We start from the raw sequence: 21,896 nt of genomic DNA on the forward strand, positions 1-21,896 counted from the left end.
TGCCTACATCGATGTTTAAGATACTTAATATTTTATGTGTATGCATACATTAATAAATATGTGGTATCGAAAAAAAAATATGGTGTAGTAAAATAAAATTATTTGTATTTATACTCATATTTACTTATTCGGTTGAAAATGTATGCTTTAAGAAATAATTATCAGTATACTTATAGAAACATAAAATTGTATCGTAAAACAAAACATTCGTTAAATATCATTTTCACAAAAAGAAAACGAGAGGTATGTATATTAATATATTTTTTCAAGTGTTCTAAAAATTCCGTTATTCAAAATTGCATGGCCACATTACCATTTCATTACGATGACATTTGAATTTCAAGTGTTACAAATCTAGAAATAAGTTATCCCGGACAGGAACTTATATAAACTTTATAACAATATTATTTTTACGTCTTTTTCGGTTTTATGCAAAATTTTATGTGAGAAGGAAGATTTTTATGATCGACTTTCAGGACGATCGTCGATGACGTGCATACAATCTCTGCCCGGGACTAGTATAGTGTAACATTTCTTACGTGAAGACTTGCCTATTTTTAAGCAATAATTTTTTTACTTTGAATAATTTTAAATGAGATTTACCTATTTAGAAATTGAGTAGTGTTATTTTGAAGTCAATATCAAAAACTTTATTATCAAATTTGACAATATTGAGGATGTATTATTAAAGTAAGAAATATAATTCCTATTATATATACTATCAATCAATATAAAATGTAAATAATATAAAATTTCTATCATGTTAGGTGTAAACAATACAAGTCAAAAAATATTGATTTCAAATTTATAAACTGTGAGCAGTGGCGGCGACTTGTAATCACAAAAATGGGTGGTGTGCTAAAAATATTGCCATTCTATCCCTACGTCAGGTCGGGTAAATCTTCCGACCTGCTAGAATGATATGCGAACTGTAAACCAAAGTGGCGCCATCTCGCTGAAGAGTTTAAGAGGTATTGGCGAGCGCCGTTTTCAATACTATGGTCAATATCCACACTCTGCGCGTATAGAAAATTGATGTTCCGGGTGACGTTTCTCAATGAGCGATATAGAATTCGCTCACACCACGTGACTTATGAAATGCGATACAAAGAATGAAAATTCGAGCCGGTTGAATTTAACTTAATACTTTTATAGTATTTTTATTTTATATATATATATATAAATTACAAACAATACAAACAAAATGAACCTTTGTTTGTCCAACTGGGAAGGATTCCCGTTTCAGGACAGCCAAATTGTGTATTTAGTACATAATATTCTTACAATGGAATGGCGATGCTGTCAAAACCAATTTTGAGAACATTTTTGATTGCATTCGAAGTGACAGGATGGTTTCTTTATCCTTGAAAGAATCGCAAAGATGTAATTTATTACCAGGGTCAATTTGGATAACATTAGTAATTGCATTCAGAACACATGAATGGTTTCTTTCCGGACATCACAAGTCTGAGATTCTTTCCAGGGCATTTTGGAGAACATTTACAATTGTATAGTTAGATTATTATGTTACTGTTATTTGCTTTGATTTTCTGTGTTATTATTATTGGTTGATAATAATTATTTTTAGATTGATTGAAATTTTGGGATTGTGTTGTTCCAACGCTTCTTAGAGCTATCCGCCACTGACTGTGAGTACTTTTATTGGGTGATTGAGTAACACATGCCAATTTAAAATTGAAATTTATCTTTTTTATTTTGATACCACATGAAATTTTTATTTTTTATTATGTACTCTTTTACCTAACATGATAGCTATTGTAATTTTCAAGTATCCAAGTTTTTGTCACAGGGCCTATATTTTTAGGCCTCTACAACCGCAAGTTATGATATAACATTTAAAAAATATATTATATTAATAAATTCAGATTTTTTAAAAATTCAATGAATTTTTAAAACTAATAGTTATTGGTTGGTATTTTTATACCAAATAAAAAACTGTAAAGTTATTAATTTATGTGACTAAATAGATGGCCTAGCGCACGCTGTGTTAAGTGCAGTTTTAATTAAAAACAATTACGTGTTTTGTAAAACATTTATCCAGATTACTTACTTTGTAAATAGATGTTTATTAATTTACATTATTTGTTTCATCTAGAATGGAAAAAAGTATATATTAAACATTAACCTGGAGTATTCTTATAAATTGAATTTTAAAATTGCACTTAACACACTTGTGTGCGTTAGGCCATCGAAATAATGTTTTGATTCATGGCTGAATTGGGATTTGTATGACTGATTTAAAAAAACTAAAACCTTTCTCATCTAATTCAGCCATTTAAAATGTACTTACATATTTTCTTTTCAACGCAGCTGCGTATACATTTCATTCCACGGCCCACTTGCTTGACTGCACTATATATTAAAAACAGCCCACATTTTATCTTGTAAGTTTAAAAAAATATATAGTTGCCAAAAGCGGGAATATAATTAAACCAATGCAGCATTTACGTATTTTGGTCTTAAAAGCACCTAATTTAGTAAATGTAATAGTCAAAAGAAAAATTAATTGCACAGTTTTCAACTAATCATAAATACATATTAGGGACCATTTAAATTTGGCATTTTCCACACAAACAGTTGGAATTTTAACTTTTTTTATCATTGCATAAGACACCTGAAAAAGTCAAATAATTTTTAATTCCCAATCATTTCATTGTTAAATGAATATTTTTTTAACATTTATTGTAGGTAGGTTTTATAAAATTATGCATAATGTAGTTACCATTGAAATCCCATTTATATTTATAATTTTTCATTGTTGTATTTTAAAAGACTTTATTTTTTGTTTCTCGCTAACCAACCCAGCTGTTATTGGACAAATTTTATATTTTATGCTTTGTTATTATTATTTTTAAATGCCTAACAGATGCACACTAGTTTAATAAAATATATTTTTAATACTACATAATTTACTGATTAGTGTTAGGTTTCCAATTTATATTTTATGTTATTTTATAAAATATTTTATTCCTAAAGTTTCTTCCAAATCTCTTGTTGACTCAATTGAATCCAATAAAATTAAATTTCCATTTTGTTGATTTATTTTTACACAACCAGTAATTTGTCTATGACCATGAATTTTTGTCTATGACTTAGATTTAAGTATTGATTTTATGTGGATATTTTGACCTGTTTTGACTTATTCATTGCTGCCAAAAAAAAATGCAACAAAAAATTTACTGCAGCATAAAAAATGGTTTTTTATTTTTAATCTTCTACGATAAGCTTAGCACTAATTAAATAGCTCAACACATTAAATTATATGTTCTTCCATACTTGCCTTCCTTATTTATCTCGATGAAGAAATATAATAATTATTAGATAGGTACCAATTACGACTTTTCTATAATAATATAGTAAATACATGAAAAGAACCAAATTTCCATTGCAGGATGACAAAATGGCTACTTACAATCTTGTTCTCTAGTTAAATCATTTTTTCTTTCAAAAATACTCACCACTTATTTAATATACAATTTAAATTGATGTGTTTCTTTTGTACAATATTTTGATACTATTTTTAAATAATCTTTTGTAAAATGCAATTTATGTTTGCTTTTATCATATAAATTTTGTTCTTTCAATTCGATTAAGTTTAATTTTTCGTTAGTGCTCAATGGTTATTTTAATAATTCCACCTTCTTCTTTTCTCATTTTATCTTAAAATCGCACTCACTATATAATTTCCACAACACAAACCAATAACAAACTAATAATTCTCTAAATTCTTTGTTTCCTTTTTCATACTAGTTTTCCCTCCACAATCCTCCCTAATGACAATTAAAAAATGGAACACATTCAAATGTGAAATAATATCTCATAAGATCTATCCCAATTTTATTTCAATTATAATATTGTATAGTTACCTACCTACTTATGCCCATTACGTTATTCTGACTCAGTGTTTTGTTGTTCCTAATCAGTGCATGAAAAATATTTATTTAGACTTTTGTATCCGAGTACTTAAAAGATCTTCTTTAAATAATTAATAATATTAGTTTTTTTTACTTGCTAGGGGGTTAAACTTACTTCTTATTGCCTGAACATTTAAAATCACAGTAAAGGCCCTCCCCACAATCTGACTTGCAAACCGCGAAATGTCAGGTCAGGTCATGTTTAGGCAAAACCGATGACCGAATTATTATTATTCCGTTGTCGGGACATCAGAATAATAATAATTCGGTCGGCAGTTTGACATGTCAGGTTCTGCAAGTCGGATCTTTTAGCCTTTAAATAAATTGGTTGTGCAAAAACAGTAAGACTACAAAATCTTTAATTAATACATACTTATATTATATTGTTATAATAGGTGTATCGGCACTACCTATTAGCCCATCCATACCCAAAATGTATATCTCATTGTATCAGTTCATTTTTCAAAAAGATACAAAATGAATAATTGGTTGTTATGTGTTATAGGTTGTAATAAATTAATAAAAGTGAAAGGTTAAATAAATAATATTTTTGAATAGGTTTTTTTTATCAAATGCTATATTATAATATTTTTTGGACACTTGTTTTTGATGTTATTTTTTTTCCAATAAATAGAGATTTACTATATAACATTGTCTTTCTTTTCAAAATAAAGACCAAAATACTCACCTGAATGTCATCAGTATTCCACTAATAAACTCCATCTTAGGAGAATGTGAATACAGAAAATATGAATTCTACATTTTCATGAGAGAATAATTGAACGCATTTATTGGAAAGCGCTCTATTATTGTGTCATAAGCATATGGGTGTGGTTGAGGCGAGAATTGCGTGCCTTTAGCTTTCTCCTCTCTGTCAACTTCTTCAGCAACATGGAGTGATGGTTTGTGTCATAAGTGTATGATGTGTGTGAATGAGGCGAGAGTTGCGCGCCTTTAGCTTTCTCCTCTCTGTCAACTTCTTCAGCAACATGGAGTGATGGTTTGTGTCATAAGTGTATGATGTGTGTGAATGAGGCGAGAGTTGCGTGCCTTTAGCTTTCTCCTCTCTGTCAACTTCTTCAGCAACATAGAGTGATGGTTTGTGTCATAAGTGTATGATGTGTGTGAATGAGGCGAGAGTTGCGTGCCTTTAGCTTTCTCCTCTCTGTCAACTTCTTCAGCAACATAGAGTGATGGTTTGTGTCATAAGTGTATGATGTGTGTGAATGAGGCGAGAGTTGCGTGCCTTTAGCTTTCTCCTCTCTGTCAACTTCTTCGGCAACATGGACTGATGATTTGTATGTAAATGTTCAATATGTTTGGTTTTTTCATTTTAGAATAATGGAGTACACGGGAAAAATTAAACCAAATCTAATTTTCATACATTTATTTTATGATCTATAATTATTTTATTTATATAATTTTATTCTAATAATTTTACTTAAAACATGTACATACAGTAATAATTAATATATATGTGTATATATATATATGTATACATGTATATATGTATATATATGTACACATACTATGTTTATATATGTATATATATATAGATTTAATATTTTAAATACTTAGAATCAACATAAAAGAAACAATTTTGTACGAAAAGAATGAGCTTTGCTCATTCTTTAGTTTGGCATTACAGTACGGCTATCTCCCTTTTAGGGCTTCCCGGGACTGCTTCCCACGGCTGGAGGCCCGGGAGACGCTCGTAGTATCTCAAGACTTAACTAGTAGCGGTGAGGGTGAGGGTAACATAAAGGTGTATGAGGGAGATGGATGAAAACCGCGCAGGGGGCCGGAGCCCCCTGAGCCCGCGCGGCCCCGCCCGGAGGGGCTCAGCGCGCTGGAACCTCCGCCAGCGCGCCGCACCCCGCCTGCCCCGGCCGGGTGTGACCCCGCCGGGGGTCGTTAGGGGCGGACAGTCAACATGAGGGGTGATCATGAGATGGATGAAATGAATGATCTTCGCTCCCGCCGCCGCAGGAAGGTTTTTACAGCCTCCCGTGGCGACCGGCGAAGGCCCGCCCTGAGCTTGTTGTGCGGATCGGGGATGTTCCTGAAGAGCCCGCCCTTGGAGGGGGCTCCTATCATGCACCTTGTCCTGCCGGGCACTCTTGGTTTGCAACTGTCACGCGTTGCCGGTGACTGTAAATGTCCGTTGTCCCAACTTCGAGTGCCGGCGGCGTGCGCATTCAACAATCACATTTATTTTTCAAAACATTGAGACGTTTGGCGTCTCGGCACATGTCACAAATTCACTTTTCCAAATAAGATAATTAGACAATCTCTTTATATAAGATTACTTTAAATGGTGGCGTCGTAATAACAGATTTCTTTAAACCTATAGATTTGGGTATGTTCGTATATTCGTCCTAGGCGACAAACTTTAAGTTACTATGATAAGTTACCGACTAAATACTTGTTGGGAGAGAACTCCTACTGAATGGAACACCGAGTGCTCCGACTAGAAATGTACTTATACTCAAATCTATAGTACAAATAAGCGTAACACCATCGTCCTTACGATGATGTCACAATTAAGGACGACTATATATGTAATGGAGTACATCTACTATTTAAGTACAATCATAAAGGATTCCAAACATAAACGGTTAAAAATAAGCTACTGAGATCTCGTGTCGCAACACTGTGAGTTCCTTCATTCGTTTGTTCCTGTTGGTGTGAGGTGAATAACTTAAGTAAGTTTAGTTAGCAGTTAAACATCACACCTGACTAGGGGGGCTTTGGCAGAACTTAAAGAAGAGATAGTAAATTTAAAGTAAAAGTAACACTTTGTAAGTTTAGTCTTAGTCACTGGTCCGTCTGCTGGGCTGTCACTGGCTGCCACACGAGCGACTGAGCAACCCGCACGCCCGTCGTACGCACGCTCCCGATCCCGCTGTGGATCCCGTCGGGCCGCGGCCCCTACCGAGGTGGAAACATGAGCCCGTGAAGAGAGAACCTCTTTTCTTATAGTTGGGCAGGGGCCCGGACCCGAGGGGGTCCTGGTGGCGCGGGAGTTGCGGGGGAATGATGTCCAGGTTAAATCAGACGCTCGTTGTACCAGATTCAAAAGTCCTCGGTGTCGGGATGTGGCTCCAGCGCGCCGCCCATGGACGGCTCCGTGTTGCGGCGCTTCATCTTGCTCTTCAGTTTCTTCAGCATCGTGGCCTGGAGGGGGGGGGGACAAGGACAGTCACATCACATCCACTGTACTGTACTGTACTGTACTGCTGTACTCAGAGTACCCCAATACCCTCACTCAATCAATCAATCAATCCATCAATCCATCAAACAAACAAACAATCCATCCACATGACGCATGTCATGTTCACTCAGCTACGCAGCTAGATTATAATATTATCTATTGTCGTAGAGCTTCTTATATTACTTTGTCTATTACTTGTGCTACTTCAAATGCTAACATACATGTATGTGATGACTTTATAGTTATGGTAGCATTATTATATGTATTACCTTACAGTATGATGAATCCCTCTTAAGGAGGCCAAACTAGACATGGGGTATTACTTAAATACAGCTCTAGCTCTGTCTGTGGAATGTACAGCAATAATAAATGATTCAATATAATATGTATTATAAACAGCGGCCACAGCCCAAAGACTTACGCTTAATGCAATTATCATATCACATATGGTATATGCAATACTCTGAGCAATCAAGTTACGTGTTTATTCTATCCAAAATATATATATTGTCATAATAATATATGTATTGCCGAACAAATGTGGTAAAATGAAATAATAAAAGTTTGAAGGAAGCAAATAATAGAAAGGTACAAAATAGAGATATACGCATGCCAATAATGCCAAGTGGCGTGATGTGACCGTGGGTGGGTAGGTTGTTGGTTGGGGGGGAGGTGGTTGGTCGGGGTGTGGTGCGACACTGTCGCCTCACGGCTACTCGCGAGCCTCGCTCGTCCCCTCCGTGAGCTGCGGCTCCGTCATGCGTCGCTTGGCTTTTATTTTCTTGAGCATGGTCGCCTGTGTCCCCACAAAACATACATTTATTCCATCATGTACCCAAACACCTTCGACTCACACAGTATTACTAGACAGTATATTAACATACAATTGGGATACAACCCTTTTGGAAGGAAGTAGCGACGCTGATTATTATTATCAGCAAAGCAAACCTTCTTTGTAATTTATAATGAATACAACATATCCCAAAAGGGGAAATTAAGTTTATTTAACGCATAAACTGAACACATCTGTAAGCCAATGCAATGCATTTAATAAAGACAGCGACTGTATCTGCAACCAGCTACCCTGTAGCCATTTGTTACTGCACTGTCCATTGACAAAGAGAATCCACGGAAAGGATATTATATTTTATAACATATCTAACAAAACAATCTTGCAGGGTTGCTATGGGTACCAGGGCGGGAAACATAAGAAGGGACTTTTGCTTATTTATCTAAATATCATCATACCGTATTATTTGACGCTCTTAAAGTTAAGATTATGACGTTATGTTTACTACCACTATGACGCAGGTATTTTAGATGGAAGAGAATCTTATACTAGTTTACCTATCAAACAATTTCATATTGCAACATATATTTGTACAACTTTTAGACGTAAAGCAATGAGCATGCGTTCTGCATTATTTAAAAGTGAATAAATCATTAAATGTATTTCTTAACCAATTAGGTATGTTTTACAATATAATATCATATATGACATTCTGAACTTTTCCATTATGTATAAAATTAGTCAAGTATTTATCCATAGTATTTATTTATAAGTAACTAATCAACTGGTACTGTACGTAGGAAACACAGTGTTTATATTATCATATCAGACAGACAAAAGCAATCCCTTCTTATATTATATAAATATGGCGGACACGAATCATAATAGTGGGAAGTAACAAAACAAATACTGGGATGGCTTCGTACTATGCAAACATCTATAAAATAAAATTATAATGTTTACACAGGTTCATTCATACACAAAGTTTCTAAGTTGTCTTTTAAAGAAATACACATCTTCACAGAAACACTGGGTACTTGGTTATATGGTTTAAAGTATGCAGTGGAGGCAACACGGGTGACAACACGCAAGGGGCGGAGGGGTGGATGGGAGAGCCGGGGTGGGTAGGGGGCGAGGGGCGGGGGGGGGGGTGTCCTCACAAGCATGCATGTCTAGGTGCCGGATCACTTTGCCTTATGGTCCACGGCGGCTAAATGTCAAATGCAGCTTGAGGCGGTCGTATTACGAACTAACTGCCGATGCACGTTTCGTCTTCTTTAACATTGTGGCCTGAATTGTTCAAAACGAATGATTAGTAGGTATATATTGAATTACAAGACATTTAACATGCAGATGGACTTGATGTTGCATTTGACGGCTTTATCATTTACATGGGCGAACTGTGTCGTTCAGCCAAGCTGTTTATAGCTGAGCAGCTGCCAGAGAGATGGGCTGTAACATTGATGAAGCAAACTAGAATGGGACTCATTGTCAAGGAGCCAACGAGAAGTAAAATGGGTGAAGTGATTGGTAGCTCGTCTCTACACAGGATGATCCAATTCTCTCTGCAGAAGGAATGAGCGATAAGAACAAACTCGCAACAGTCATTATTTGATTCAATATATCAATCAAATATAATATCTATTGATTACTTTATGGCCATCTTGAAGCTTGAGTCGTGCTCTCAAACAAATGCTTCTAAATACAGAAATACTTCAGTACTAACCTATCATTTCTTTCATTAATAAAGTAAGTATACAAACTTGTGCAAGATACAAACTATCCACAAAGATAAGATATCAGTACGTTCAGTTAACGATGATGAATACTTCCAAATAATGCAAAGTACGGGCGAATTTGGTTAATTTTGGTGTCCATGGGATAAAGAGTGAATGAACGATGGAGGAATAACGGTGAACAGATGATCGGCAAGCGAATGGCGTTTCCTACACATGCACATACTCTCTACTCTACACAAGCGCAAGACAGAACTACAGTACAGTGTTGGATAAGCACGCACAATGATACAGAATCTTAAAATTAGTGCCACAAAAAGGTAATTTTATATTTCTAAACATGTTTTTATCTTCGGCATACTGGGACAATCCACTACTTAAGTTGGATTAATTGGAGCTAGAGTTGGGTATCAATTATTGCAATTGTAAAAAAATAGTCACAATGTAAGTTCAGTCTACCATATTAATAAGTATTATTATTGTGATCTCGTAACTCAAATAATTTGCTAAATAACCACAGTGATGAGAAAGTTAAATGTAAAGAGTTTTTGTTATTATGTTATATTAACCCCTCAGGCTTCTGGCACATTGACCATTATATTTCTTAAAGGCGCTGTCAGAAACTCAAAGAATTTTGTGTGTATTTCCGCTTCGCAACTATCCAAATAAATGGAATATTTTTGAACACCCTCGAAAACTGTTTTTGAAAGGTGATGAAACATACATTCAAATTTTATTATTATAAATAAATATATAGTTTTTGAAATATCAAAATTTCGTAATCAAACATAAAAAAGTTTTAAAAATGGCTTATCTTAAATTTTTTCGTTTAAACATCAAACTAAAATTACTGATAACGGAAATGTGAAGAGGATGAAGAGACTCCAATTTACCTACGGTGCCGATGCCCTGCCCTGGTGAGAACTAGGCGCAGATACCTGGGGAGACAGTAGGACTAGAAGACATAGCCACATATCCAATGACAACCCTGGTGAACTTTATTAAAGGGACTGGGTTGTTGTTAAAGGATTGAGGTAAAATGGGAGATAGTACAATGGGCCTATGGCCTAAGCGCTCACGGGAACTACGTGTAAACCGTCTCCGCCCTTAAAAAAAAAAAATCTAACGAAAATACACATATTTTACTAGACAAATGTATTATAAACATTATTGCCACCTCACTTTTTCGACGATTAATATAAAAATAATTTTAAAATTCACAAAATTTCATATTTTTCCTCAAATCGCGGTCAGAATCTTTAATTTCATAGAGATATATATTTAAATTCTTCCGTGATTACCTTCCAGATTTGAATATAAAGCGTGGTGTTTTCTCTTTCGAACACCGTTTAGTTTTCATTTCTCACCAAGGGAGATTTCTATGAAACTATACGAGCTGTCCCAGCGAACAAATTGACTCTACAGGTAATAAATGTTTGCAAAAAAATCGAAAAAATTATCCTGAGGGGTTAATACTGGTAAAAGTATGTTGTCACTCGTCAGCTTTAATTTACGCTTAACCGCTTCATGCTTTTAAACGAGTCACGCTCGCGCCCGAAATGCGTTCCAATATCTGCTAGCCCGAATGACGCTCGCCGGTTTCGACTTGCAGTGTTCTATTTTTAGCTAACACGAGTAACGCTCGTGAAAGTTAGGGACGTATTTTACTCAGTTTGAATTTGCCTGCAGTTGAGATGGGTCGTGTTTTTGAGCTGCTTATTTCGTTCCTATTTATATTTTAATTGAAAAATGTATAAACATTTAAAAAAAACCTAATTTTTTTTTATGTACTTTTTTATTAAAAAGCCCTAGCATTAAGTGGTTAAAGCACACAACACTTTGTGCAATAAATTTTCGTGCAAAAGATCAATGCCATATTATGATTAGATCATATTTATTCATTTGACTGTAAATAATAACTTACCATTTGAATTTGAATAGTAACCGTGTATTTAAGCTACTGAAATTCTCAATCTGTAGCCAACTTCAACCTTTTAATTTTTTTATTAAAAAATCATGTGGATTCTCCCAATGTACTCGACGATATTTCTTTGCCAGAGACATGACATTTTTTTTTCAAAAAGAGGAGGGTCAAAAATTGTTTTTATAGAAAGGGGTATATTTATCATTTTACCAGTTTCAACAATTTGCATTTTGATTTTAATAGAACCAAAGGTAATCTTTTTCAGACAGTATTAAAATATTATACTGTCAGAGGCATACCCTAACTTAAAAAAGAGAAAAAAGCAGACTATTTAGTCGCAATATTATTTTGACTGGGGTTAAATATAATTTCACAAACACATTCTTTCAACACAGTTAGTGGCATGCCTCTAATAGCATGAATGAAAAAGGAATTATAAAGGAATAATAAATTAGATTTTTCATGTCAAAATATTTGAGGTTATGTTTAGGGTTAAGAGTCTACCATAACCAAAGCATGCGTATGGACAGAGAGGGAGGTCGGAGAAAGGGTGTGCACCGAGCATGGGGGTAAGGAGCAGAGGGGCTGGGGGTTACCTTGAGGGCGGACTTCAGCACGACCACCTCTCCGGGTGACTGCACCCAGGGTTCTCCGTCCACCTGCACGGGGATGTCGGACTTCAGGTGGATCTTGATGTGGCCCCCCTGAGTGGTACACATACATAATGCAGGTAAGAAATATATAATATTTTAATATATTATAATAAAATGTTTAATTTTCTTGCTGAGAAAACGGTAAGTAACTTTAAGCACAGGTAAATTATTTCCAGTGATTCTGCAATAATTACAGACAATTGTTTAATATATATTTTTGTTTTTAATTCCAATAGACAAATACATTTCAGCCATGTTTAAATTAGTGTCATCTCGAAAGGAAATAATGAAAAACGTCCAACTTCAAATGATTGAAATCTAAAGTGGGTTAAATTTTTTTTACAAAGAAATTACTTTGTGATTTTTTACATCAAACAATCAAGCTAATCAGAAAAAAAAGCTGAGGAAGTCGCGAGTTTGAAAATTTTTGGTGTTTTTTTTTTCAATAGTATTTGCTAATTTCATTCAAAAGAATATTGGGTGAAGAGGGTGTTTTTCACACAAAATGAAAGAGTACATTGTGTACAAAAAAACACAATTAAAAAAAATTACATAAAAATATACCTTCAAAATTTACATTTAAAAAAATCTGGCAAAAATTTTTTGTTGAAATTGAACACAAAAATCACATTACAAAATATAAAAATGGCTACCGCCTAAATAAAATATCCAATAAAAAAATTACATGCAAAGCCAGTTGTTATATCAGCAATTGAAAATCTAAAAATGCTGTTTTATATTCTCTCTGTATGTGGAGGAAAAAATTCTTAAATCAATGTATTTTAAAATATGTATACACACAGTCAGAAAGGGTTAAAAGACAGTAACGTTGCTGGCCATATTAAGTCCTGGGATAGCTGTCGAACAGATTGAGTTTGATTTTCCCAAGAGACAGACTTACAACATAAATTATGCTTAGTGAAAATACCAGTAAGTACTATAAATCAAAGGGTATCTGTAAAAGTTATGAATTAGTTTACCTGAGCAATCCTCATAGCAGAGCGCAGTCCCGATTGAATCTGTCCTAGGTGTACAACCCCAGTGACTCCCACCACCTCCAGCATGCCATCCCAGTGGTTGGGCTTGCTGAAGTGATCCTCTTTCTCCGGGCCCCAGGGGTTAGCCCCCGATCCCCAGCTAAAGGAAGAATGGAATATTTTAGTGTGTGTTTACTTTACTTGATGTGAAAACGTCTTTCAAATCGATAACGGCGGTGGGGAGACAATCGTGCCCAAATGAGCAACAGTTTCTATCTAAATAATATCAAACTTCAATAACTTGGCTGAGCAACAGTTTCTATCTAAATACATAATATCAAACTTCAATAACTTGGCTAAAAATAGAAAAAAAGGTCCTTCCTGATGAAAGTTTGAGCCAGTACCAGATTCGGCACATGTCCATAAACGGGATCGTATCTCGAAGACTAATTATCTGATACGAGTGAACCAAGTATTGTTTTCAAGAGAAGTTTATTATTTATGTTACAAATCATCCAACTGTGTATCTAAAAAACTCAAAATGATACGAGGCTGTGAATTTGAAAAAGTTTGAAAATTTTCTGATAAATGAGGGCAAAGCACAAATTTCAAAAATCTCATTGAGGTTAAGTTGTCACAATTTAGTAGACCCGGGCATATCATTGAAATGCCTGAGGGCAGAAGAATAGAGATTTTGGGAAACTAGATTCTGGGCATAGTTTGAGGCAAAGACAGTAGGAATTAGATTATCAGCAATTATGCTTGCAAAGTTGAGGTTAGGTTGATAATCAAATTCATTTGAAGTGAATTAAAAGTTTTGGGTGAATTAAAGGACAGGTTTGGTTGAATTGATTAAGTTAATTTACACAGATACGATTAAATATTAAGTCACATTGATAGGCAGCAAGCTCTGTTCATTTTATTATTACATATAAGTAAATTATTTACAATTTTTTGTATTTCTTGGGCATTACCTATGCAACAATTTCTAGACATTTTTGTTTTATTGAGTTTTATTTTCCAATGTACATTTGTTACTTAAATTTTGTTTGCCAGTTTCTACCAGTTTCGATACAACTGTGTCATTAACTAGCAATCTTAAAACTAACTAACCATCACGCCGTTTCGACGAGAGGACGGACCGCCAAATATCTCGGTCTTGGCACACACTTCTTGCCTCATTCACGTTCATACATCGTCTTATACATACTCTTCTATTATTCTGACTCTTGACACGGCCCGACTCGAGTATCTGATTCACTTGATTGTGCCATGTCTTCCTCGGGCGTCCCCGACTTCTGCTACCATTCGCATTTGCATCATATATCCTCCTTACACTCCTATCTTCGCTCATTCGCTCTACATGCCCAAACCATCTAAGCGTCTCGTATTTTCTCTTCTATTTAAAACTAGAATCAGAGAGCATGAACTCTGTTACATATGTTGGTGTTACATCATGATTTCCTCATCTAACTGTTTGTTGATTTGTTGACTATGTTTGTTAATTTCCTCATTTTCATGTTCGTTGACTATGTTTGTTGATTTCTACATCTTTGTGTTAGTGTTACTTCATAATTTTCATGATGTCCTCATTGACAGATTGGGTCACGTTAAGTTGAGATACTTGTTCGTTTCAATTGAAACGACAGATAGATGGGTTGAGTTAGGTTCAGTTAACAGCCTCTTAGTTGATATTCATGTTTGGTGAGTGAAAAAGACAGATAGAAAGTTAGGTTAGGAGGTGGTTTACCTGAGGATGTTGAGGATGATGATGCCCTCCAGGGGCGGCAGCTCCACGTGGCGCCCGTCCACCTCCAGCCGCAGCTCTCGGTGCAGATCCTTGCACAACTTGCCGCAGCGTCCCACCATCTTTCGTAGACCCATCTTCACGTACACGCCTTTGTTGCGTAGCCTGAAGTCAACAAAACAATTTTAACAATATTATCAAAAAGTTAAGCATGAACAAAGCTATTTTTATTAAAAATATAAGGCAACACGCCACCTTTCTGCATAGTGTAGCAAATGCTACTCATTGAAAAGCAATTGAAGATTTGGCTGTCTGCAGTAAGCTGTTATAATTCCCGTTGCAAGTCACTCGATAGTTCTAATAGCTAACTAACAACTCATTTTCGGTTAAGTTACTTAAAGCCCCAAAACATCGTTATGACCTTGATTAATAATTTTTTTTTTTCCATTAGCTTCACACAGGAGGTTCTGAGGAAAATAATTCTCCCCAGGGCCTATGACGCTGTATGGAGGGTATTTTTTAAGAATAGAAGGAGAGCAAGTTCTAGGAAGGAAAGAGGTATGAGGGGTGGGTAGAAATCTGGGGATCAGTATGTCCAGGAGTGACAGACGTATGAATTCATCACTCCCACTACGGTGCAAGGCTGTGTTGGGAGAAAGACCTGTTGGAGAGGTCAAAAGATCTCCCTCAATAAGTCACTACCGATCTAGCCCGCAACACAGTCGGTGGGTAGACACATCTGATGCCAAGTTCCGGACAAACCTCACCCCATGAACCCGGGCACCCCTGCTAAACCACCAAACATAGCGAACCACTTGGGGAGATCTACGGCAGAGGTGTTGGTTATCCAATAAATGTTTGCCTGAGCGGCTGTAACCATTCCTGCCCCCTAAATCTAATCTGGTCTATTTTTTTAAAAGATGATACAAAGCAACAATAAATAATTGAAAAGTCCATAGAGATTAAATGAAGGATGGGATTCAACATTGCCATTTACTGAGCTGATTTAACCAGTTGATTTGACCGGTCTGTGGTGCTTGTGTAAGACGCGTCTGGGTCTCACCAAGGAGTCGTGAGTTCCTTGGCTGGCTAAGTTCTCTTTCACGATACAAGTAACATTTTCCACTTATTGTGTGTGTAGGAGTATAAAGAATATTGTCCAGTTATTCGTAACCCGGGAGTGTTTGTCTTTCTTTTAGAAAATTAAAATTCAATTTTTTGTTAATGATTGAATGATTACCTGCTGTTGAATTTGTTGGGGTTCTCCTCCCGCGCATTGTGGAAGTCTAGGCAAAGGTCGGCGTCGATGCCAATCCCAAAGTAGTTGTTCATCACGAATATCTGGGAGTTGTCCTCACTTTGGGAGCCTGCAGTGGTCACGGCTGTCAAAATAGACAAATGTTATCAAGTCATTTAAGTAATGATACAACTAAACTAATGCATTTAAAAGGAAAGAATTTATAATTATTATATGTTATTTTATTAACAAGATTGTCAAGATTTGACACTCAAAGGCTTGATACATACAAGCATAGTATTTGTAAATCAGATAACTTTGTTTCATTATTCTTTACACAATATGTAGGCATTTATTTGTAAATCAGATAACTTTGTTTCATTATTCTTTACACAATATGTAGGCATTTATTTGTAAATCAGAACATTTTGTTTCATTATTCTTCACACAATATGTAGGCATTTATTTGTAAATCAGATAACATTGTTTCATTATTCTTTACACAATATGTAGGCATTTATTTTTAAATCAGAAAATTTTGTTTCATTATTCTTCACACAAGAATTTAAAGATGTACAAGTCCTACTTTTTGCAGATGATCTAAAATTGTTTAAAAGAATACGAAATATATATGATTGCCTAATTTTACAAGCTAATTTAGATAAATTTTTTAAATGGTGCGAACAAAATATGTTATTTTTGAACATTGAGAAATGTCAAGTAATACGATTTTCCAGAACTCATTCTCATATCTTACATGAATATAATTTAAATAATGTTAAATTAACACCAGTATCACAAATTCGTGACTTGGGAGTTATATTCGAATCAAACTTAACATTCACAGCGCATATAGATGATATAACTAATAAGGCTTTAAAGATTCTTGGCTTCCTTTGTAGAACCCTAACTGATTTTAAGTCATTGGATTGCATGAAAACACTCTACATTTCACTAGTTAGAAGCCAAGTGGAATATAATTCACCTATTTGGTCTCCTTTCTATAAAGTACACTCTAACAAATTAGAACGGGTTCAACACAAATTTCTTAGGTACTTAAATTTCAAGCTTAAAATTCCAATAGAAAACATTAATTATGTAAATTTGATGAATGGACTTAATTTAATTACGCTGTCTGACAGAAGAACCATTTCAGACCTAATTTTATTATACAGAGTCATGAACAACCTTATTGACAGCCCTGCCATCGTTGCTGCTATTAAACTCTATGTACCGACAAGAAATACTAGACAAAATACAACATTCTTTTGCGACACATATAAAACCAACTATCAGTCAAACTCACTTACCAATAGGATGCATGATTTGGGCAACAAGTTTGGTGGTATTATAGATATATTCCATGATTCCCTTTATAATCTTAAATTCAAATTAAACCAACACTTTGTGGAATCATACAAATTATTGTAATAGATTTAACGATTAGATATGTTATTGTAATGTTTTATATTATATTTTGTTCTTTGTTATTGTTAAATATTATGTTGTTTAAAATGTTTCTTTACGCCATATTCTTCAAAAACTACTTGTATATTTTTTTAAAATTCTTCACTTTTATAACTCTTAGTATAAATTCTAACTCGATAACTTATGTAAAACTTATTTATAATCTATGTAAAAGCCCCTATGGGCGTATAACAACAACAATAAACAATATGTAGGCATTTATTTGTAAATCAGATAACATTGTTTCATTATTCTTTACACAATATGTAGGCATTTATTTGTAAATCGGATAACTTTGTTTCATTATTCTTTACACAATATGTAGGCATTTATTTGTAAATTAGAAAACTTTGTTTCATTATTTTTTACAAAATATGTAGGCATTTAATTGTAAATCAGATAATTTTGTTTTATTATTCTTTACACAATATGTTTCAATTTTCTTCACGTTTTTGTGATAACGCACATCACCCAGAGTGGAATATACATCGCTGATGAGAGAAAGCAATTCAGAATCAAAAAGTTGCCAGAAATTAATTTGGTCCTCTTTAGTGAGCACATGGCCAGGGACCTACTTTCTTAATCTTTCTCTATCTAATCTTCTTCCCTTCCCTTTGCGAATTTACACATTTCTCAGATGATCATACATGGTTTTACCACATTTCTCAGACAATCATACATGGTTTTACCACGCAAACGCATCAGAGATTTCATTTATACAGCATTCAGTCTCCAAAAGAACTCCATTTCAATATTTCTGCTTTTGTTATTTTGTCCATGTTACTATTTATTTTTAATTTATGAGATCTTAATCCACCAATCAAAGAATAGAATAATAATAAAGTGTGTACTAACTAGGCAGTTGCTTAGGCAGTTCCTGGTCGGGCTTGTCTTCGGGATGGAAGACCACGGTCCAGCGGTCCAGCCGGATCTCCTCGGCCTCGATGACGTCCCTTAACAGGGACAGGGGGTCCTCGCCCCCCGTGTAGCCGGGGCCCCAGCGGAGCACCCGCGCTAGGTCGTTGCCTGGAAACAAACAAAAGGGGTATGTCAATCTTCCGAACTAAATTTATTCACTAATGTCTTTGGTGTTTAGCAAGACAAGATAATTATCTTCCTGTTAACAGATGTAATGTACATATCATGATTGCTCCAGTGATATCTTTTAAGTAGCACCGAATTCAAAATTTTGTGCCCATCAGGCGGGTCTGTAGGAAGGGATTTATTAATGTGTGTCTTGAAGAGGCCCTGATTACATGAAGGAAGAAAAACAGATGCTGGTAGTTCTTTCCACATGCGAGCAGCCTTATACAAAAACGAGTCGGAGAAACAACCCATTCTCATGAAGCCAAGAACAACTGTGAACGGATATTCCGTTCATGTCTGTCGAGTGTCGCGTATGATCACTAGTACGCAGACGATTTAAATCACTGTAAATCGTTCTCCTGTATAATTTGTCAGTTTTTGCAGTATAGCGAACTTTGTCCATATGAATCATAAGAATAATGCGGTTCACTTTGTATGGTTTACCAGACAATGTGTGTGTAATATTAGTGTGTAAATTCTAATGATTCATATGGACATGGAAAGCAAACTACAATTGCGTCTTTTCATACTACAATTTCATAGAAAGCTTTTTACTGCCTCAATATATTATCTTTATTTGAAAGTGAGAGAAATAATTTTATTTGAATCCTTTAATGTTTTTCTATTACTATGTGGGAAGATAAAACTTTGAAATGTCCATTACATAAAAATAGCACACTGGTGTGATGTGCAAAAGAGTTAGGCCTCTTATGCCTGCATCTTTGATGGTACTAAACCCATTTTCGCCAAATTTGTGGCTTGGCTCCCTTTACATCTACGGCGACGATTTTAGCTTTTAAATTCAAATATGTGTTGTGTTTTGGTGACTTTTGCTTGGACAACCATGATATATAGTCCATAGATAACATCTATGGTCATTATATAATATCTAAAGGGACTGGGACACGGTCAAGCGGCTTAATCGCAAGCACGTAGTTTTTTGTCTATGGCACTTTGTGACAAGCATTTTGACCGTGTACCAAAGCTGGCTTGCAAGCGTTGCGCAATACTACGTACTGGCGGCGGGGCTTGATGCGAATTTATATTTTTGTGGGAATAGACAAATAAATATCACGTATCATAAACAATGATATTATAAATTGAATAAAATTATTATAAAATAGGTACTTAGTTATTGTTTTTGTGTTCAATTTGTAGAAATCCATCTAATTTAAAAATTCTGGAAGTATTTTAGTATTTTTTAATAATTATGACAGCGGTTTTCAAGGTCATTAATAATCAAACTGTAGAATAAATAATTTTCTGAATTTTCAATGGAGAAAACATATTTTTTGTATGAATACCGCACAAGAGTATCAACTGCTCCCATCTGGAGCCAGTGAGACTATGACATTCTAAAATATTGATAAACTATTGACATTCTAAAATATTGATACTTATTATTAAAACACATGAATAGAATAGAGCGACAAGACCAGACTGGTTTGTTTCCCCGTCAGCAGCGAGTATAAACACGATATACATAGATGCATAAATAAACCAATAAAATAAACCACCACGAAATCACAGGAAGGCGTGGCCATGCTTGACGGAGAGGCTTGATGCGGGCTGTCAAGCCGCTAAGCATAGACAATAATAGACAACAATAGACAAAAAAAACTACGTGCTTGCGATCAAGCCGCTTGACCGTGTCCCAGTCCCTTTAGTTCAATACACAACAACAATTATATATTGATTTGATTGAATTTGACATTGGCAGATAATATATTTTTACGTTACTTTTTCGTACTTTATTTTAACTACCTACATTTTGATATACATAACTATTATATTATGTTTTCATTGTAATTTTTCCTAAACAGGTTTACCTACTGCATTGCATGTAAAAGCCCTTTGGGTTCACTTGAAGTGAAATGACACTAAACTGCGCTATATAAATGCCATGTTATTATTATTATAAAATAAAAAATGTAAAATGAATAACTACTTGTTTAACCGAATGACACACAAAATAGAAATATTGTTTTATAATTATGTTTTCTTAAAATTTTATCAGTTTTACCAAGAGTAAAAATTTATGTAAATCAGATAATGTGTATTGTAAATTAGACCTGTTCCGAGGGGTACAATGGCGCACGGTGGGCTGGAGCATTCACTGTCCTGTCCCACATTATCCAAGCACTGCAACACCCAGCCGATGGTCCCATCCCCTCCGCACACCAGGATCTTGTAGTCCTTTATATGCCGGAACACGTACAGTCTGGGGACAACATGCAGACATGGTCAGTCACTGAAATGTTCCATTAAACACAAACATTTAGCCTGTATGTGTCACAATATAATAAATGTAGCCTGAAGATAAATAGGATGTAACAGTCAATATAATATGGACAATTTATTTTGTGGTATTGTGCGTCTCCTTAGGTTAGTTAGCTCGGACAAATTTATTTATTAATTGAACGACATAATATACAGGGTTTTCCAATAAGAGGTGTTATTTTGATATTCAATCGTAAAAGATCAATGGTTTCGTTGCTTGTGTGGCACGTAGCGCCGTCTTGTTGAAAGTAAACGTTGTCCAGATCAATACCATCCGATTCCGGCCATAAAAAATCATTAATCATGTCTCGATAGTGCAATCCATTCACCGTAACTGTTGCTCCAGCCTCATTTTCAAAAAAGTAAGGTCCAATGACTCCGCTGGACCATAAACCGCACCAAACAGTCACACGTTGAGGATAGAAGGCTTTTCAACAATAACTCTTGGGTTTTCCGAGCCCCAGATGCAACAATTTTGTTTGTTGACGAAGCCACCGAGGTGGAAATGGGCCTCATCACTCAAGAAGATGTGCATTTGATTCATTCAAGTGAATTTTAATCATTTCAATGCGTTGTTGAAGCATGTATCGTTCCATTTTTATTGATGGCGTAGTTTCTACTTGTCAAATGTCAAAAAATGACAGCTTCAAAAGTAACATCTACCGAAATAGCGGGCTATTCAAAATTACATCTCTTATTGGAAAACCCTGTATTTGTATACATATTTTATACAATATATTCACATAAACGAGAAATCAGACATCGACCAACTTCATTTTGCACATCAAGAGATTTAAATCTGTTTGGTTTATACTGGTTTACATTTCACAAAATAAATCAGTTCTATTTG

At 35.0% G+C, this 21,896-nt stretch overlaps 1 protein-coding gene across 7 annotated transcripts in view; it reads right to left on the reverse strand.

Annotated features, from left to right (window-relative positions):
- Positions 1-5,342: 5,342 nt before the first annotated feature.
- Positions 5,343-21,896, reverse strand: part of LOC149418136 (diacylglycerol kinase theta) — a 130,599-nt gene continuing 114,045 nt past the window's right edge. For 2 of the 7 annotated variants that reach the window (XM_089639675.1, XM_089639674.1), the window contains exons 13-19: positions 20,839-20,987; positions 18,536-18,706; positions 16,217-16,358; positions 14,980-15,141; positions 13,233-13,389; positions 12,196-12,303; positions 5,343-7,112 (exon numbers count right to left, since the gene is read on the reverse strand). In XM_089639675.1, the coding sequence (XP_089495801.1) occupies positions 7,011-7,112; positions 12,196-12,303; positions 13,233-13,389; positions 14,980-15,141; positions 16,217-16,358; positions 18,536-18,706; positions 20,839-20,987 (991 nt within the window). In that variant the 3' untranslated portion in view covers positions 5,343-7,010. Of the gene's footprint in view, positions 9,230-12,195; positions 12,304-13,232; positions 13,390-14,979; positions 15,142-16,216; positions 16,359-18,535; positions 18,707-20,838; positions 20,988-21,896 lie in introns of all 7 variants that reach the window. The other 5 variants (XM_089639680.1, XM_089639676.1, XM_089639678.1 and 2 more) reach the window with 4 other exon arrangements.

The sequence above is a fragment of the Hesperophylax consimilis genome, chromosome 14 (assembly GCF_061612785.1).
Source record: "Hesperophylax consimilis isolate HC1 chromosome 14, BYU_Hcon_1.0, whole genome shotgun sequence".
NCBI lineage: Eukaryota > Metazoa > Arthropoda > Insecta > Trichoptera > Limnephilidae > Hesperophylax > Hesperophylax consimilis.